Source organism: Podarcis filfolensis, assembly GCF_964270895.1.
Source record: "Podarcis filfolensis genome assembly, chromosome: 3".
In the NCBI taxonomy this organism is placed as follows: Eukaryota; Metazoa; Chordata; class Lepidosauria; order Squamata; family Lacertidae; genus Podarcis; species Podarcis filfolensis.
In genome coordinates this window covers 27,644,352-27,657,987 of record NC_139606.1, presented here as the reverse complement: position 1 = coordinate 27,657,987, position 13,636 = coordinate 27,644,352, and the positions used below count along the sequence as shown (strand labels likewise).

Sequence of the window (13,636 nt, the reverse complement as noted above, 5' to 3'; positions counted from 1 at the left end):
ACAGCTGCTGCCTGAATCCCTGAGAGAGACATCTGAAGAGACAGTATTTCCACATAGTCTTAAAAGGGTTCAAGTTGGTGTGGAAGCCTGCACGTGTTGAGACCTTGTCTCTCTGTAGGGGTGCGTGTGAGAGGCAGTGGAGAGTGGCCATTGGTTGGGCCCTGCTTGCCTGGGACTGAGAAACGAAAAGGGTGAAATATTGGTTTGAGGCAAGAAGGCTCCTTGCAGACTTGGGCCCTGGCATGTTCACTCCAGTTGCCCCTTTGTAATCTGGGTTTGCAGCTGCTGGGAAGGATATGGGGTCTCCTCTCCCTCTGTAGCTCAGCGGTACCTCACCTGTTCAGCTGGCTTAATGGCAAAACAATTCTCCAAAGCCTTTATTTGCCAGGAAACATGTCCCGCCCCCCCAGGAAGGCCATTTGGAAGTCATTCCTCCAATAATGAGGAAATGTGTGATGAGCACAGACATACCTAAATAAGAGAAGCTGGCCTGTGTTTTTGCCCGCTTCCCTCAGTGGGCGAATCCTCACGCTGCAGCTGACATACGATCTTGCCTCTGCAGCTTCCAACATATATAAAAGCATATAAAACATTACACATTAAAAAGCTTCCCAATACAGTGGTACCTCAGTTTTCAAACGTCTCGGAAGTTGAACATTTCGGTTTTCGAACGCCGAAAACCCGGAAGTAAATGCTTCCATTTTCAAACACACCTTAGAAAGCGAATGGCTTCCACTGAGTGTTTCTCAATTTTATATCAGATATATCTGGTATATCAGATATACCAGATAGTGACAGAGGATGAAAGAGAGGACAAGTACCCTGGCAGCAGTGTCATGTAAGAGGACTCTATGTCCCAGCCCATAGTTTCCTATCCACTGAAAGATACAAAGGAATTTATATGTGGTATGGATCTGCTCCTATCACATTTCAGCTTCACCAACAGGGCCGGCCCTACCATTAGGTAGAGAAGGTGTGAGGAACTTTTGGCCCTCCGGATGTTGGTGGACTACAGCTCCCATAATCCCTAGCACCAGAGACCCAGGTTCAGATCTTGACTCAACTATGAAGCCGACTGGGTGACCTCAGGTTGGTCATTTGCTCAAGCCTAACTTGCTACTTCACAGGGTAGATATAATTTTCTCAAATTTGCAGACTACCCTTTGCGCCTCTGTTTTCGAATGTTTTGGAGGTCGAACAGTCTTCCAGAATGGATTACGTTTGAAAACTGAGGTACCACTGTACATAGCTGCCTTCAGGTGTCTTTTCAAGGTTATACAATTAAACAGCCAGCAATTTATTATACTTTTGTTTTGGTTTTGCTTTTTAAATGAAAACATAGCCCTTGTGACATTTGAACACCTCCAGGAAGGAGAAGGAATCTGGGATTGTGATGTTGCAGTGTTGTAAACAAAAATTGCCCTTTTGCCTTATGGGGTATCCAAGAGCCCTTACGTAGGTTCCCTATTGGTAGGAGAAAATAACAGGCCTACCAGAGAATATTGAGAAGCAAAGCAGCTAGTAAGTCTGTTCTTTATTGATCTGTTGTAACAGGGTCCTCACTCACCACACGAAGGAGGGAGGAGGAACCCAGAACAATGGCGAGCAAAGCCTTATATGGACTTCTGAAATTGCCACCCTGTAGATCAAGACCACCCCCAGATACATCATACCAACATCACAGAAAAGGCGGTCTAAAACAGAAATTTGAATGTTGTTTTTCCTGTTTGCCAGGTTATCTGATTGCCTTTCCTAATTGTCTTTCCTGATAGTCTGTCACCCATTAAAATGCTGATTCCTGAGACAATGAGAAGGCTCCCTGACCACCCCCACCTCCTGGCAGGGAAAACATTTGGTTAGTTTGGGAATCAAAATGGTTTCAGGTCGGTCTTCCTGTGCTGATCTATGTACGTACTCGGTTGGTACACTTATGAACATTACCATATATGTAAGACCATAAAATTCCTATCACATCAGCCACCATTTCAGTTTCCCCCAGCACTGCAGCTCCATGGTAGGAAAAAGCTGCACCGGTTGAATTTCTGCCTGCCATGCAGCTGTTAAAAGGTCTAGGAGCTGCAAGAGGAAGGGGAAGGCTGAAAGGGGACCAGTGGTAACCGTGCTGTAGCGTAATGCTTCTGCCTTCGCCGCTCACACCTCCTACCAGCTCCCTTACAGTACAGCTCCATCTCTCTCCTTTTCTCTCCCCTGCTCTCCTTCCTTCCTACTTCATTTGCTTTGGGATGGGTGGGTATAATAATATATGAACATGATGAATAGCCCTTTAGCAAAACGGAGAGCACTTGAGGACCTTGGGAAATCTAGACTGCTGACTAGCTTGAAGAGGTAATGATTTGTACTCTTAATTAGGGAAGGGGAGAGGGCTGTTTACTTTTGTTTGACAGCCACTGTGTCTGCCTGCACTCAATCAGGGAGCAGCTTGAAACCCCCAGGACTTTTCTCTCGTTCCTTTTTAAATTTCGGAATTAAAAATTTAGCATTCGTGAAAGGGCTGGTTCCTGCTAGGACACTAAGGGGGAGGTCTGGTGCCAGTAGTCTCCAGATCCTGTCTGCTAAGGTCCTGTTGTTCCGGCCCTGGGCACACCTAGCGCAGACCAACATAAACCCACTCCTGGATAACATAAACCTGCTCCCAGATATGATGCAGAGTTTTCCCATCGCAGCTGAAAATAACAAGGTCTTACCTGAGACTGTGAGGTGGACATCAGCCTGTTTGGGTGATGAGAGCATTCAACTACAGTGGTACCTCGGGTTAAGTACTTAATTCGTTCTGGAGGTCCGTACTTAACCTGAAACTGTTCTCAACCTGAAGCACCACTTTAGCTAATGGGGCCTCCTGTGCTGCCACGCCGCCAGAGCACGATTTCTGTTCTCATCCTGAAGCACTATTTCTAGGTTAGCGGAGTCTGTAACCTGAAGCGTATGAAACCTGAAGCATATGTAACCCGAGGTACCACTGTATATTTTTGCACGGCACAGTGACAAATAAAGGTCTCCGTCTTATGTATTAGGTTTGAAAACAATATCTTTAGTTGGGGGTTTTTTGGTAGTGCTTTTTAAAAAATTTTTTTTTAGCTGTTTATGTGATATGTTTGTAAACTGCCTTGAGACTGATGCAAAAAGGACAATTCATAAATTAATAAAGTAAATAGATAAGGTAGATATTTAATTACTTATTTTATTTATATTCTGCCTTTCTCTCAGTGCAGGACTCAAGGCTCTTCACAGCATGAAATAAAATGAATGCAGCTAAAACACACACAATCAGTATAAATACTTTTTTAAAAAAGAAAGGAACACTATTAAAAACAACCACCACCAAAAGCACTTAAAACCATTTAAAAGTACAAAAAAGAGTGGGGGAGAAAATATACAACACCCACTCTCAGAAGTCTCAGCCACAACAACCAGCTAGTGGCAAACTCTCCAAATAGAAAAAGGTATTTGCCTGCAGTTTTGGGTTGTTATTAAAAGAACAGCATCAACATAGCATTTGGTTGCATTTCCCCATTCTGCTTGTGTGGTATGGGACATGTTTCTTCAATCCATGCGCAGCACATAAAGGTTGTTTTAAGGTTCTTTTCAAAATTCAGTTTTTTATTCAGTTTCATTCTATTCAGAACTTAAAAGCTCCCCCTCCCCAATATCATCTGCACATTCACATGAATGCATATTCATATTAAGGTTATTTTCGTGATTCCCAAATGCACAGCTAGGTTAACTCCAATAAGAGCAATCCTGGGGGTGCTTTGCTATGGAGGAAAAAGCAAGAGGACGACAGAGAGGGTCTGTTTTAGACACACTCATTCTGATTCACAGTGCTGTTGAAAATGTCTGATATAACTCCACTTGGATAGATGTTCTCACTTCCACCACTAGAGTGTGCATGAGCTTTGGGAGTTAGTCTTCACAGGCTTCCTCTTTGAATAATTAGTTAAAAACACACGGCTTAAAAATTTAAATTCGGCACCTTTTTAGCAATTTCAGTGTAGATTTGACAGTTCTGGCAATTACTTTATTTCTTTTATTTTTAACTAAGCTAAACGGGAAGCCCACTTTTATGGCCTTCCCCGAAAAATCACACCTGCATTGTCTCTCTCTGTCTCTCCCACACGCCTGCCTTCCTCCATCCCACCTTGCCGTGAAAATTATGCACCAGATTTGACGATTTTAGTCCTACTGACAGCTGGTGTCATTTGTGAAACTTGAAGGATTTGCAAACAATCGCACAAAGGCCTACCCAGATCAAGAGCTGATCCCGAATATCCTGGCTAATGCAGCAATCACACTATGCTCTTTCTTTCTCTCTTAATCCTACCCTCACACTATGGTTGTGGCCATTCCACCCTTTCCTTTTTGAGATGGGAATCTCTCGAGCTTGTAATCCTCAAACTGACTCAAAGAGCTGCCTGGGAAAGCAGCTTTTGGCCAGAATTACCTGAAAGTTAGCTAGCCTGGGAGCCTGATTTGCATGCACCGCTGTCGGATTGCGGAACGTGTTTGAGTAAATGATATTTCGCCGCTGCAGCCGCAAAACGCCCCCTCCCCCATAACTTCACACCCCCCCCAAATCCAGGATGACATCCTTCTCCCCTTGCTTGAGTGGCACGTCTTTTGTTTTAATAGGTCCCTTTTTAAAAATTTCACTTTCCAAGCAGCGGGCTTTTAAATGCGCACAGGGAGGCGGTTTCCTCGTTTTCACCTATAAAGCAGGTCAGTTCTTAGCCAATTCACTCACCCATCTCGGTAACCTTTGGAATTATCCTGGGCTCTCTTCAGAACAGCGTGTGAGCAGCATAGCAATCAGATGAGCACACCTGCTGACATGCTCTGCCAGCACTTTATGCATTATAGATACGCTCAGCCAGACAAGTCTGTACAATAGAACGGCTGTCATCTTAATGCACCAGTGGCCTGTTTTCGGGGAATGCCATCCGGGGTTAAGGTGGGGATTAGGGCCAGAGGGAGATGCCCTCGTACCAAGTCAGACTGCTGGTCCATTTAGCCCAATATTGCAGGTGCTCATTGGCGGAGGCTCTCCAAGGTTTCAGGACGGGCTCTTTCCCCATAGATGGCAGGAGCTGAACCCAAGACCGTTTACAGGGGCTCCACTCATAGCTGTCAACTGTCCCTTATTTGGCGGGAAAGTCCCTTATCCCAGCGCCATGTGCCGCTGCTGTCCCTTATTGATGATGTCCCTTAAATTTCCTGGGTTTCAAAGGAAGCAGCTCCTCTCCCTCCCTCCCTGCCGGCCAGGGAGGAGGGAGGCTCCAACTGTGTTGCTTGGCTGCGTTGCTCACCCAATAAGGAGTCTAAGAACGACTGGGGGGTGGAGCTTGCATGCCTTGTGCCGATCAAATCGGCCGCGTTGCCTGGGGACTCGCCTTTGCTCAGCGCTTCCCAGTGGAGAGGTGATGGTGGTTTTCCTTGCTGCATTCCCTTTGCCGGGTTGCTGCGCTGTGGGAACCACCGCTTGAGGCTTCGTTTGGCTGCTGGGTGGGCTTTCTGCCTTTGGCTCGGAGGGGCTCAGAAGTTGAACATACCTGTGCCTGGAAAATCCCTTATTTTCGAGGCTGCTGGTCCCTTATTTTCAAATCTGTAAGTTGACAGCTATGGCTCCACTCCTGGGCTACAGCTGCCCCCCCCCAATGCTCCCACCTTAGAGTTTGGCTCATTGTATAAATGAAGCAACTTTCAACACGCTTCAGGGTCTCTTTTGAAAATAACGAGACGTTTGGGGAGGGAGAGCCCTGCAACTTTTAATCATGGAGGAGGGGCTTTCTGCTCCCCCCAAAAACCATTCATCTCTCTCATTGTTCACAGGTGATCGGACCAAGCATGAGTTTCTTGTCTGGTTGCCTTCAAAGCCCTGCACAGCCTTGCACCCTGCCTGAAACTCCATTCCAGAATACCTCCATCAATGGATGGGAAGGCTTTTGCCCTCCAGATGTGGTTGGATTCCAGCTCCTGTCCTCCCTAACCATTTGGCATGCTGGCTGGGGATGATATCATTTAGGGGCCACGGGCTCCTTGCCTCTCACCCATGTGGTTGCCTTCCTTTAACTCTCTCATCAAAGCCTACTTTTTCCATGAAGTCTCTGACGCTTATTATTTATTATTCTTGTTGCTGTTTCACTTCCGTGCGCCCTGGCAGAAAATGAGCATGTTCTATGATTTATCATCTCCTTAAGGGAAACAGACCAGGCTTTTCTCCTTTGCTTAGAGAGATCCTTTATCCCGTGTAATCTCTTGGAAAACAGGAAACATATTCTCTCTCATCAGGCCACCCCTGCTCGCTCCAGAATTCTTCAGGAAAGCTCAGAAGAAGAAAAACAGATTTCAGATTGAGCCAAGGAAGAACTCACTCTTCCTTGATCCTTACTGCAAAAGTCTGAGCACCTCTCTGTCAAGGCAGTAATAGGCTCGCACTTTAAAGAGCAGCAGTTCTGGCCATGTGAAGTTCTGCTATCTGCCACTGCTGGAAGTTGGCCGCATGTCACATTTACTGAGGTCTCAGCCCTGCTTTCCTTCTACAGAGGAGGAAAGTTCGCAAGATGCAGCAGGACTGGAGTGGCGGAGATTTTACAAAGAGGTACCAGCTTGAAATCAAAAGGAAGGCTGGGCTGTAGGAAACCCCACACTACTTACTTCTTTATACATGCAAATTCCACAATCATGCAAATGTTAGAGGACAGAAAGAACAATGGTTATTGTGGAAGCTTGCAGGATGTAAAAAGCCACAGCAAAGGCCAGTGTGGAAGGCACTGTAGTGTTGATGGCATGACATGAAGCAGACCTAATGTGCTACATTAATGGGGTAAAGTTATGTGACATGCGGACATGATTATCCCATGTTTGTTGGCTTGCTGAGTTAGCACACCTAGGTGGGTCCTTGTGCAGTCCTACCTTGGATCTCAAATGCTTTGGCTCCCGAACAAACTGGCTCCTGAATCAAAACCAGGAAGTGAGCTTCCTGCAGCCAATCAGAAGCCGCGCTTTGGTTTACGAATGTTTTGGAAGTCGAATGGACTTCGGGAACGGAGGTCCGTTCGACTTCCAATGTACGACTGTATACAAATAGAGGCTTTAATGAAATGCCACTTACAGCATAAGTACATCTTGCACTGGGGTCCTGTTCCGGGGTGCTGCATATACTCAAAATTGCATATACTCAAAGCAGCACCTGCGTGAGCATCCTTAGCTTCTGGAACCAGCTGCACCCCTCCCCAGAAGGCTGTGGGGCCATCTGGAACAGTGGGAGGTAGTGGGGCTGCAAGGGGAGGAGGGAAATCAATGGAAACCACCCCCCATTCACCCATGGGAGTGGAGCGAGGGCCTGCAGTGGAGTAACTCATCACCACTTGGGATCCAGCCCACTGTTTTGAACTATTTATAGCAGCCCTTCTCAACCTGTGGGTCCCCAGATGTTGTTGAACTACAACTCCCATCAGCCCTAGCTAGCAAGGCCAGAGCTCAGGGATGATGGGAGTTGTAGTCCAACAACATCTGGGGACCCACAGGTTGAGAACCGCTGATTTATAGGATTCCCTGGATGTAGACATTAGCTAGCTTGAGAGGGACATGGCAACATTGGGACACCAACAGAAGTCAGAGGGAAGTTTAAACATTGACTTTCTGAAGGCCTATGAACTGCTGGTACACACAATTGTGAAAACACACAAACACCAAGGCGGGTGGGAATGGGTTTCAGCCACATGGCTGTGGCAATGAAAGTCAATGAAAAAAAATGATTGCACATAAACGATTACAATATGCTAATCCATGTAAAGCTATCGTAACGGATGTTCGCTAACATGGTTGCTGAGGTAATATTTGGGACTGCCAATGGTGGCAAGTCGTTGGGGAAGGGAAATAGTCTCCTGACCTAAGTTTTTGTATAAAAGAAGCCTATGCACAAATTTACTTGGTGATAAAACATTACCTTTAAAGGAAATCGCTGAAAGTCTGTCCAGGCAGAGAGGGCACTTGCAAACAAAAGAATAAACAATTGGACACTTCCCCTTGGATTGGCATCGCGGTGACCATGTTGAGAGCACAACAAGGCCCCTCTATTCTGATGAATTCTAATTCTAATTCTAATAATAATAATAATAATTTATACCCCGCCACTCTGGACGGCTCCCAAATCGAGTGTTAAAAATACAGCATTAAATATTAAAAACTTCCCTAAACAGGGCTGCCTTCAGATGTCTTTTAAAGAGAAGATAGCTACTTATTTCCTTCACATCTGAAGGGAGGGCGTTCCACAGGGCGGGCGCCACTACCGAGAAGGCCCTCTGTCTGGTTCCCTGTAACCTCACTTCTCGCAATGAGGGAACTGCCAGAAGGCCCTCGGCGCTGGATGTCAGTGTCCAGGCTGAACGATGGGGGTGGAGATGCTCTTTCAGGTATAGAATGCATTTGGGGCATACAAACAAGCAAAAGGGAAGCCCTCTTTGTAGACATCCTTATAGGGAATAACACTCAAGCAGAGCTGTGTTGAGTAACCCCTCCCACTTGAACCCACATGCAGAGTGCTAATGCTTAACACTTGTACAGACTTCCACACAATCTGGAACCCTGAGCAGCCAAGGATCTAGATCACATGGGAGTCTCCTGCCTTCCTGCAGTTATTTATGTTCTCCATGTGGATGCCAGGGGAGGAGCAGCTATTGAGGGCAACCCAGTTTCCCACGTGTATGTGCTTCTTACTGTGAGCAGAACACCCTAACAATAGAGATGATTTCAGGGAGTGGGTAGCCCAGGAATCCAAATGCTAGTATCTAGGCACCTTTACTTCCTTTTTGCCCAAGTTTACACGTTGGACAGGCACAGACAGAGCAGCGGGGGAATGGGACCAGGCCACCTAATTGCACAGATCTGCTTTGAGATATAATAGGACATTAGCAGTGGGCGCGATGCATTCGGGAAAAGCTGAAAGGCAGCCTATCTTCATAACTTCGCATTTTACTGCAGCGTTCTTGCCTCCACCGCCCACCGCCCTCCAATTATACACATGCAATGAGTTTAGCTGGTGTCATTTTATCACTAAGCCCCAAATGTGTTCAGAACAAAAGCCATCAAGACAACTTAGCTCAAGTGCGCTGCTATTTGCAGGGAGAAAACCCATCTGAATAACTGTGATTGTTTGTACATACTATAAGCTTGGCAATAGCTTCAGGGATGAAGTTGGCTGCAGATCAACACAAAATCCCCAGGGTGATAGCCAGGATTTGTTGAAAACAGACCAGCGTATAAACTCGTACAACGTAGTAATTTTACCATATGCTCATAATTAAAAAGCTTTTTATTGCTCTAGCTCGAAGAACATTTACAGATTAGCAGGAGTATGTACAACTTCTGAAACGATCCTTTCCAAAACAGAAAAAGGGTAGGCTTATCCTAACTTGAGACACTGAGTGTTGAAGCTGTCGCCCTCCTTGAGAGCCACAGCTTCAAGCAGAGCCTGCTTCTTCTGCATGCTGCGAGAGGACTCGAGTTCGTACATGGTTGTCAAATTGAAAAGGACGCTCTCGTGGAGGTAGTTCCTAGGGTCCTGCTGAACCATTCCTTCCAGCTGCCGGAGGGAATCCTTCAGTTTCCCCAGATAAAGCAGACAAACTGCGGCATTGTTGTTAGCCTAGAGAAAAGGTACATTAGATTCATCCATGGAGCAAAAAAACCAATGCACTTCAATGTATTAATTCTAAACACACCGTAATTTGCTCTCTAGCACGCTAGAAGGTCAGTCCTTAGAATATTGTCTGTTTGCCAAAAGTCTTGCAAAGAAACTCGAAATGGAGGCCAGGAACCAGTATCACTTAAGCTAGTGTTTCCCAAACTTGGGCCTCCAGCTGTTTTTGGACAACAATTACCATCATCCCTGACCACTGGTCCTGCTAGCTAGGGATCATGGGAGTTGTAGTCCAACAACCCAACTTTGGGAAACACTGACCCAAGCAATACTGCTCTGCGTCATTCATTTGCTTCAATGAGGTTTGCATAAAAAAACCCAACCATCCTAAAGCGCCGAGATACGTTACTGAAAGGTGCTGTTTTTGTAAAATTTACTGATTCCCGGGAGCAATGACTCGCCTATGCCATGTCCACTTGTGCAACGTTAATTACAATTTGGGGCACCGGACTCTATAGAGTAGGAATGAGGAACTGGAAGTGCTCCAGAGGTTGTTGGACTCAAAACTCCCATCAGCATGGCCCCTGAAGGACGGTGGGAGTTACAATCTAGCAACATCTGGAGGACCATTAATTCCTCATCCCTGCTCTCAAAGGATGCCGTTTTAGAAGCCTATGATTTAACTGTAAGACATATCCTACCACAGCATTGGATGGGTCAACCTTCAAAATCTCTGTGAAGAATTTGTGAGCTTCTGCAAAGTTATTCTGACCAAGATGGAGGAATGCTCTGGAATACAAGAGAAAAAGAGAGAGTGTGCTCCTTTAGAAGATGAAAGTTACTTAAGAAAACTCAAAGTAACAAAGACATTATAAAAGGTGATGGGTCATCCTCTTTTCTTCAAATTTCTGAGTGCTCTTGGCCGCTGATCTTCATCATGCGGCCTTGATGTTACAATTTAGGTTTCAGATTAAATGCTTAGCAAACGTATAGCAAAGCAAAGGTAAATTCTAACGATGAAAGGAATTGATGATCATTTCACACGTCATGTAGAGTGCTGCAACAATCCTAGGTCCTTGTCTAAAATACTGTAAGTATATGTGCTGGCTAACAGGTTTCCTGCACTAACTGTTCTTAATTTGAAATATAGTTAAAACATTTTAAGTGTACACCTAAATAATGGATGTGTGAACTGAAGAACTTTTTCCAGCCCAATTCTAAGCATATTTAATCAGCAGTAAATAGGGATGTCAGAGAATTCCAATGAAAACAGAAAGGGAAGTGGAAACTGCCGATGTTTGCTTATTTTTCCCATGTTTGGAACAGAAATCAATCCAGCAAATACAACAGGTTTTCAGTTTGGTTGTTGCTTTCAGCCTGATAACTGATATTCCCCACTCCCATTTGCACTCTGTGGCTTTGCATTGAAACAAATGGGGTAAAATACTGCAAAGACAAATTTCTTTTTGTAATTAATCACATAAATAATGTAATTTTCAAACAGCGAGACAACTAATGTAGTTTCTAGAGGAAGGCGAATTGCAGAAGAACAGACTGTTGCATAAATCAAATATAGGTTGAAACAGAAAGCAGTGTCTTCTTATACCCCTAGTAGTAAGTTGCACAGAGTGAGGGATAGCTCAGTTAGTAGAGCGTGAGACTCCTAATCTCAGGGCTGTGGGTTTGAGCCCCACGTTGGGCAAAAGATTTCTGCATTACACAGGGTTGGACTATATGATCCTTGTGGTTCCTTTCAACTCTATGATTCTTCCTTATAAGCACATATAGGACCACAGCATTAAGCTATGCTGGAGAGTGATTTGAAGAGAAAGGTTTGGAGTGATTCTATGGAATCTTCTTTCTTGTAGCAATGGTTCCAAACTACAAGAAAGAAGATTCCACCTAAACATTAGGAAGAACTTCCTGACAGTAAGAGCTGTTCGACAGTGGAATTTGCTGCCAAGGAGTGTGGTGGAGTCTCCTTCTTTGGAGGTCTTTAAGCAGAGGCTTGGCAACCATATGTCAGGAGTGCTCTGATGGTGTTTCCTGCTTGGCAGGGGGTTGGACTCGATGGCCCTTGTGGTCTCTTCCAACTCTATGATTCTATGATTCTATGAGTGGACAAGAAATACTTTTCAAGTCAGCTCTTGTAACAAAGGAAATAGAACTCCGTCAATCTAAGATAACATGACTACACCATGTTATACAGATCTCAAGGGCTGGTAGATGCCAATCAGTCTTTCTTCTGACAGTTGTAGTTACATAAAAGAGAAATGAAGAGAAAGGGGCATTCTCTTGGGCCCCTTAATGTTCACAGTGCATTCTTTGCAAAAATCATGTTTAAGATTAATTTAGCTTTTTTACATTTCCCACCTGTTCATTAAAACCATAATTTGGTTCTTCAGCCCATCCAATTTCTGAGTCACTTTCTCGACGTCTTGAAAATACTTTTCAGCCATTTTTATGTCTCCAATCTGGGTGGCACACACAAAAAAATATTGTATGAAACATTTGCTGCAATTAACAAAGCACACAAGGGAGGCATCAAAAAGGTAGGCTTTCATACAAAAATACCTTTCTGCACTGGGAGGGGGAAGAAGGAACGTACAAGGAATATGAACAACAAGAAGTAGTCAAAAATACATGTTCCATTAAAACTTTTCACCTAGAAATTGATTCAAGATATTATTGCAGAATCAGAACTCAGAAATATTTTTCTTTCTTTCTTTCTTTTTTTTAAAAAAGGATTAAATTGATATATGCCTTCCACAATCACAATGACTAAGGAAAGTTAGGATTTGTGCTGAAATCCCGACTTACAGGAGCAGCATGTTTTTCCTTGGTTGTAGAGCAAGCTCTACTCTTTTGTAATGACACAAATACTTCGCTCTGAATTTAGCATCGATCAGGCAGGCTTTCAGCTTTCCTGCTTCCAGATGCTTAATATCATTACTCATTTAAGGATGTACTGGTTTCTTTCTAAAAAAAACAAAATAAATAAAAACAAGTGGGTGATATCCAACTAAGCCATACATAAAGCAGACCTGAACTTCCTGTTACTTAATTCCATTGACTTCAGCAGGTCTCTTCTGAATATGACTAACACTGGATTATAACCTAATCGACCCCCCAGCTCCCCACTTGAAACACTGCTCTGAATAGTGGACAGGAACGTAACTTCAGAAGGGATAGCCAATCAATGATCTGCACGTCCATCTTTTGCTGGAAAGAGGGAGAATTGCTCCTCAGCTCAATACCCTTGAGGAAGGTTGCACAAATCTGATTCACATTACGCACGACTTTGTATACCCCAAGTTTCCTGCAGCCTGATTTAGGCAGTGGCTTTCATGCAAACCATAGTTTACACAGCACTTGCCATTTATAGCATGTTCCTTTTCTTAGGTTGACCAGTTTCTCGGAAAGGAGAATAAGTTGTTTTTTTGCGACTGGAAAGCTCAACGTCGTCTTCAATTGATGAGGAAAAGAAAAATGAGACCACTTTCCAGTACAAGTTTTTTGTGTGCAGTGAAGAAAGGAAATGAGATAGAGAGAGAGGTGTTGCCACAGAGCTTTTTCGGGGGGGGGGGCATGAAATGCATTGTACAATTCCCACTTTATCTTCAACACAAGACAGGGTTGAGAATTGTGAGTTGCAGGACTGCTGCTGGAAGGAATGAGTGATCAGGCCAAGACATCTTGTAACCCTGCCAGCAGCCCCTGGGTCATACAGTGTTAGCCTGCCAGGCTTTCTGCACAGTCCAAACAGGCAGAAAAACCGGGAGGCTTTTTTAAAGCCTCAGGCAGCCTGTCACACAAAACTATAGGGCTGCATTCAGCTTGATGAATAGTAAGCTACCTCTGCCACCCTAGAAGCAGAGAGTTCACTGTCCATCTCCTATAGCTCCCTGTACGTTTCTGAGCACAATTCAAAGTGTTGGTGCTGACCTTTAAAGCCCTAAATGGCCTAGGTCCAGTATATCT

The 13,636-nt window shown here is 44.6% G+C and overlaps 1 protein-coding gene across 13 annotated transcripts in view; it reads right to left on the bottom strand.

Annotated features, from left to right (window-relative positions):
* Nucleotides 1-9,310: 9,310 nt before the first annotated feature.
* The window catches only part of TRAPPC12 (trafficking protein particle complex subunit 12), a 217,103-nt gene continuing 212,777 nt past the window's right edge, over nt 9,311-13,636 (bottom strand). For all 13 annotated transcript variants that reach the window (XM_083607239.1, XM_083607228.1, XM_083607233.1 and 10 more), the window contains 3 exons: nt 12,029-12,129; nt 10,357-10,444; nt 9,311-9,661 (listed from right to left, as the gene is read on the bottom strand). In XM_083607239.1, the coding sequence (XP_083463365.1) occupies nt 9,419-9,661; nt 10,357-10,444; nt 12,029-12,129 (432 nt within the window). In that variant the 3' untranslated portion in view covers nt 9,311-9,418. The remainder of the gene's footprint in view (nt 9,662-10,356; nt 10,445-12,028; nt 12,130-13,636) is intronic.